We start from the raw sequence: 6,406 nt of genomic DNA, 5'->3' as shown, positions 1-6,406 counted from the left end.
GGGTGCAAAAGTGACGCAAAGTGCTCTATTTTTAATCCAAGTTGAGAAGTAGGGTACTTTGGCTGTGTCTCTCTGTGTGTGTGTGTGTGTGTGTGTGTGTGTGTGTGTGTGTGTGTGTGTGTGTGTTTATGTGTTTGTTTGCTTGCTTGCTTGTTGATACTCATTGGAATGGACATATTGATTTCTAAGACATACTGTAAGGTTACATTTATGCCATCCATGCCCTTTTACTGAAATAAAGAGTAGTGCCACTACTTACATGCAGCTGCTAATTACAGTGATTTATATCATGGGATAGCCAGACATAGTAATTGCATTTACACTCAGAACAAACTGAATTGCAACATGTGAATAAGTGTGTGTGTGTGTGTGTGTGTGTGTGTGTGTGTGTGTGTGTGTGTGTGTGTGTGTGTGCATATGTGTGTTATACTCCCTCAATGGATAAAATATATGAAAGACAGATAGAGAGTTATTATGATATGTGATCTTGGCTGCTACAGTTATTGACTAAAGCAACGGAGTCCAATATAATGATTTGAGAGAGGACACTCAGGAATGTGACACCACCACTTAACTGATAACCAATCTCTCTCTCTCCTTTTCTCTTTCTCTCTCCCTCTCTCTCTCTCTCTCTCTCTCTCTCTTTCTCTCTCTTTGTCTCACACACACACACACACACACACACACACACACACACACACACACACACACACACACACACACACACACACACTATTACAATCTGAAACAGAACATACCCATATTCTCTGGCTCCTCCATCAGTTTGTATTGTGCAACTGTCTTCTGTTGCCTCTTGTTTATCCTATCCTGTTCAGCATTCAGGCTTATGCTCGTCAATATTTAACAAACCCAGACGCTACCCCGTGAGAAGAGACAATGGCCTGATGCACAATTCTGGGCTGAAATACGGAAGGTTATTGCAACAGCGAGGATGAACGGCCAGTTCATTCTAAGGTCCACGATGGAGATGAAAAGGCAGACAGTGTACAAGCCATTTCTTTAACTAGCCAGAAGAGGGCAGCATGGAGCTATTCGTGAAAGTTGTTTATTATTCTTTATCCAACCGACCCTTTCTATCCATTGTCACTTTATCTAGAGACACTCCGTTACTAATCTCTTCTTTCTTCTTCTTCTTTTTTTTTTTATCGGATCACATCTTTTTTTAGCATGGTGTAGCCTAGTAGCCTAGACTGGATGAAAGCTGTTAGATCAACTTTGAGCCGTCGGGATCGTGATGCTGCATCTAAATAGGCCTACCACAATAGGCTAATTAATTTTGCTTTAGCGTAGGCCTACTGACAGAAAAGTCACAGAATTGTCAGAATGTCTTTCTGTGTTTGATAATGTGCAGGTGGTAGCGTGTTTCAAAAAGGTGGGCCTATTGGGTAGCATCGTCTTCACTTCTCAAGTTGAGATGAACTTGAGTGAACTTTATTTATGAATTTCTTTAATCGACTTCGGTTTTCGTTTACTTATCCTAAATGCAAGGCTATTTGCATATTGTTTGATAGTTTTATATAAAGGCCTACTTTTAGTGAAGCTTTAGTCTAATTAATATCGCAGGCTATCTGTAATTCAGGAAGTTTGACTTCATGTGTTACATTATAATGTGTACGTCATATCGCAAATCATGCATGTCAGACAGGCGTGGTCACTCAATCGTGTAAAAACATTCAATAATCTAGGCCTATGTGAAACTGGGTCTACTTCTGGACAGTGTCAAGGCCTATTTATCATTCTTGGTTTAAATTCTGCCAAGCTAGTCGTGTGTGCATTTAAAGCACACATTAATATCTTTTTTAAAAAATTCGATTTTGACTTGGTTTCAATTTCTTGTTTCGTTATTTAAATGGCACTGTTGAATGGCATGGCAATTATTGTTCATAATGGATAATAATAATAGGCCTAAGTATATAAGCTATACTCTGAAGGTGCATAGGCTATAATAGTCTAGTATTATTAATAATAAGGAACTAAAATAATAGTAATAATAATACGCAATAATAGCCTAATAATAGTGATAATAATAATCATAATCATAATAGCAGCAGGTAGCTTAGCCTAGTAGCCTAATAAGGAATTTTAAGAAAACACTGTATTGTTATATTTGCTGCTTTCACGAGCCTACTGTTGCAATTGTAAAGCGTTTTAGCTAATTCATTGTCTGATAATGTAAACTAATAGGCTATTGAACTTAAAATAATAATAATAATAATAATAATAATAATAATAATAATAATAATAACAATAATAATAAACAAACAAACAAAAAGCAATAGCCTAGTTCGACTGATCGAAAAGTGAATCTGTGGAATTTATGAATCGATATGTAGCCTGCTGTACTGTCATGTGCAGGTATCCTCAAACTGAATTAAAAGTGCATGTCCCTTTGGGACTTTACGTATCGTGTGGGGGAGTCGCTGTTCAAAGAGGACGGTGCTGAAAGCACACACACAACGCCGTCAATGAGCTCAAACACATCCCATAACACCACACGGGCAATCGTCTGCTTTTATTTTTTTTATGTTTTAAGCCAATACCTTTTCCAGAAGTGTTTCTCTTGGACACATGTGTGGTCCTCCCTTAAAACGATATATCGGTTTTTTTTAGTTTTTTTTTTAAGGTGACCTGAAGAGCGAGTCCAGACGCAGCGTCTGTCTTTGGAAGACCAAAACCCTTGCCATCATAAACCGACACACACACACACACACACACACACACACACACACACACACTTTCTCTATCTCTTTTTACCGTCGGGTTTTCTCAGAGAGAGAGAGAGAGAGAGAGAGAGAGAGAGAGAGAGAGAGAGAGAATTTGGGCAGCCTTCCAACAAAACAATTAGGCATCTTCTCCCAGTTTCATGGGAATCCAGGGCCCCCTCTATCTCGCTAATGACCATCTTCCCCCCGCCTCCTCCTCCTCCTCCTCCTCCGCCGCCGCTACACTGTGCAGGACCGGGGGCCGGGCAGCTCTGCTGCTGCAGCTGGGCCCGACCGAGGCAAGGCGGCCAAGTTTATGTTCTCTCTGGTGGTCCCGGGGTGATGGAGGAGCATGCCACATCTCTCTGATGTATAGGGTGAGGGAGGGCGCTTCGCAGAGGAAGTACGAGGGACACTCTTATTGCAACACTCATCTATTAAAAACGGTCGAAAATCTAGAGGGTAGGGGGGTTGTATAGATGGACAAATGTATGGGAAAAATACATTGCTCTTTGCTCTTTGATCACTCGAGGTTATAGGCTATCACAGATTATCACAGAAAACATAGAAAATGTGTTCTGGATTCCTGCTTTGAGCTATACTAAAACGATATAGGCCTACTCGGAAGACTGAAGTGTTTAAAATAATCCATGGAAAATTGTTAGAGAAGTGCCCTGACCGATAACAGACACAGAGTCAGCATGCTATGTACTTCTTGGCAGAAATTGACCTTTGGGGACATCTGACAGTCGTTGTTGCGCAGTTGTATTGTGCCAATCAGCCAAAGTAGCCAACACAGTATTTCCTTGACTTGATGGTTCATTTAGTTTTAACAGCAATGGCCGTGGTTATAATTAAGTGAATTAGATGGCTGGAAAGGTCAAAGAGGTCAGTTTATGTGTTAACTTGATAGTGACAACCGTTGAATTAGTCCTGGGAACTGCAAAACATTTACTCAGAGGCGACCCAAAGTATGTCTTCATAGGAAAGATATGCGCTGGATTGTCCAGTAAAATGCGCTGATGGAATCAGCCGGTGGAGCAGCACTTCTTGCAATAACACTACTCTATGATAAACTGCGACGAGTTTGTTATGGTCTTACGCCATTTGTGGCGGCCAGGGCCGGGGGCCTCTCTTGATGCTCGTTTTAGTTTTTTTCCTTCTTTTCGTGTGAATGCGGGGGCTTTTTATTTTAGTAGGTTATACACTCACCACGGCAGAAACAGACACGCAGGTCCAGGCGCGAGGGCTAGCCTACCTCTCGTCAGGGGCTACTCCCCTCTCCGGCGCGGGCTCGAGGAGAAGTGACGCATAAATATCTGTCCGGGCAATGTAAACACTCGCGGTCACAACCCCGTGGAATTAAACAACCAAGTCTGGGGCAGGATTAGCAGTCGCGCGCAGATTTACTGTTTTTAAAGAATCGACTGACCTTAAACAATGCGCGTATGCAGACACACAGACACACACAGAGAGAGCGACAGAGAGAGCGAGCGAGAGAGAGAGAGAGAGAGACTTGTGTATAACACGTTGGCACTGCAATTCCCGTCAGGTAGGCTATACTTGGGAGGTGTTATTATTCCCGCGTCAATGGCTCTCCCTTGCTCCGTTCTAAAGCGATCTGTTTTTGTCTAATTAATGGTAGAAGCGATAGCGGTTATTTGTTTTACTAATTGCAAGCACATCGCCGCAGCGCTCAGAACGTGGGTTCCTCTCTTGCCAGTAAGAAAACAAATTGGCCTTGCTCTTATCTCACAGTTTAGTAGACCGTTTTCTGCAAAGGGTCGCCTCGTCTTCGAGAAATTCGAACTAAAAGAAGAAAAAAGAAAACAGCTCTGGATAGCAAAGGTCACCAGGTCGACCCAGAACACATTAATCAGACTAACCCCTGGTTCAAAGACTTAAATATTGAATTAACTCCAAAGAGAAAATGAAATAATTGCCAGGTAACAACTGCTTTTTATTTGCAATATTTCTATTTGTAAATGGGAGACACTTGAATGTCGTGTGCTTTTAAGCAAGTGACGATAGCAATCCGGCGCTGAGATGCTACTGTCTTTATCAATTAAAAAAAGCGTTCAGAAAAGTATTGTTTACAAATACAAAATGAACAACATAGAAATCAAACAGTCAAAATTGAGAGAAGAGTTATACAAAATTGCACATCCCGAACCAGCGGGATCAAAATAGCCTACGATTTTTGTTTTAAATATAAAATCATAAATTCTTCATACAGGAATGCGCATGAGGTTAACCCCCCAGTTATTCCCACTCGTGTCACTTTCAAAGGAGATGACATGCCGTTGCTGACGATGATGATCACAAATATAGTAGAAGGGAGAAAAATTCGAAATTAAGTCCCAGTCTTTGGAAAGTCCCTTAGAAAAAGCTCAGGATGCCGTTGTGCCACATAATCGAGGGGAGTTGAGCATCTCTTTCAGGTCATTCTCCGGTTTCCCCGCCACCATGAAAGGCCAAGTCTGCAAGCATAATGGGATGGGATGTAAAACACTTCATCTATGTGCATGTAGGCTATGTCATACATAAAACCGTTTTGCATTTATTTTAACACAGAGACTTTATGCTTGGGGTTAAAGTTAAAAAAGAATATTTCTGCAAGCGGAGTATAGGCCTCTATGGCGGACAAGATACAGTAAGAGGCCTTCCTGAAGCAGGCCCATTGCTAAAAAGGCCCGTTACAGCATCATAATAGACTGTGGTTTGAGGTGCACGATTTCAGGCTACAATTCAGCCATTGATTACAATGTTTACATTAATGTGAACACTTAGGTGGAGCCCTAGAATGCCTAGATGAATACAGACACTATATTTTTAAGTACATTTTTAAGTAAATTAGATGTTCTTACCAGATTAACTGGATGGATGTATCCGTTATCATATTTGTCATTGGCCAGTATTTGTCGGAGATGTGCTATGTAGCTGGAGGCCAAACGTAATGTGTCCAGTTTGGAGAGTTTAGTGTCCGCTGGCACCCATGGTAAAGTTGTCTTCAACCGCGAGAAGGCTTTGCTGAGCACGCGCATCCTCGCTCTTTCCCTGGCGTTGGCCGCATTCCTCTGGACCTGTTTGCCCTCGTGAGCCACGCCGTTAGATGCTGACTTCCGCGAGTTTGAAGTTTTCCTCCGTTTTGCAGATGTGGCAGTTCCGGTGTGTTCTGAGGCGCCAGCGCCCTCGCAGTTGGAGCTTTCCTCCGCGCTCTCGTGCGACGTGCCAGAGCTGTTCCCCGAGCCGAACTTCAGAAGACCGTCCAAAAGCTCTGCATCCTGAAAGTCGTCGACGTCGCTGATGGAACCCGTGGACATGGCTAGCAGCACCGGTCGAGCGGAACTGATGGCAGGCAGGGGGAGCAGAGTCGGCGCTCAGAACATGTGTGTCGAGGGATGGGGGGGGACGTGTGTTTATCCAGTCATGTGCAGATGGAGGACGAGAGAATTCATGAGTCAGGCACACTGTTCTAGTCCCTTATTTATTCAGCGCGTTAGGAGGGGGGCGTGACCACGAACGTTTCGGAAAGGAGGGTACCGTTATCTCCAGAAATTGTGTGAAGGGATATGTTGGCATGGACCTCACTAGGGTTTAAGCAGATCTAATGTTGCATTACAAAGTATACTTATTTCATAGAAGACGTAAAGTAAAGCATCTCTGATGGGCGTCTAACTTCG

General features: G+C 42.7%; 1 protein-coding gene across 1 annotated transcript; it reads right to left on the bottom strand.

Annotated features, from left to right (window-relative positions):
• Positions 1-4,665: 4,665 nt before the first annotated feature.
• Positions 4,666-6,167, bottom strand: tcf21 (transcription factor 21). Its single transcript, XM_062550887.1, has 2 exons — positions 5,591-6,167; positions 4,666-5,203 (listed from the first exon to the last, which is right to left on the bottom strand). Exons 1-2 carry the CDS (start codon positions 6,044-6,046, stop codon positions 5,114-5,116), a joined length of 546 nt encoding a protein of 181 aa, XP_062406871.1. The 5' UTR covers positions 6,047-6,167; the 3' UTR covers positions 4,666-5,113.
• Between the last annotated feature and the right edge of the window lie 239 nt (positions 6,168-6,406).

The sequence above is a fragment of the Sardina pilchardus genome, chromosome 12, assembly GCF_963854185.1.
Source record: "Sardina pilchardus chromosome 12, fSarPil1.1, whole genome shotgun sequence".
In the NCBI taxonomy this organism is placed as follows: Eukaryota; Metazoa; Chordata; class Actinopteri; order Clupeiformes; family Clupeidae; genus Sardina; species Sardina pilchardus.
The sequence above is the reverse complement of the archived record's forward strand: the minus strand, read 5'-3'. Positions and strand labels throughout refer to the sequence as shown.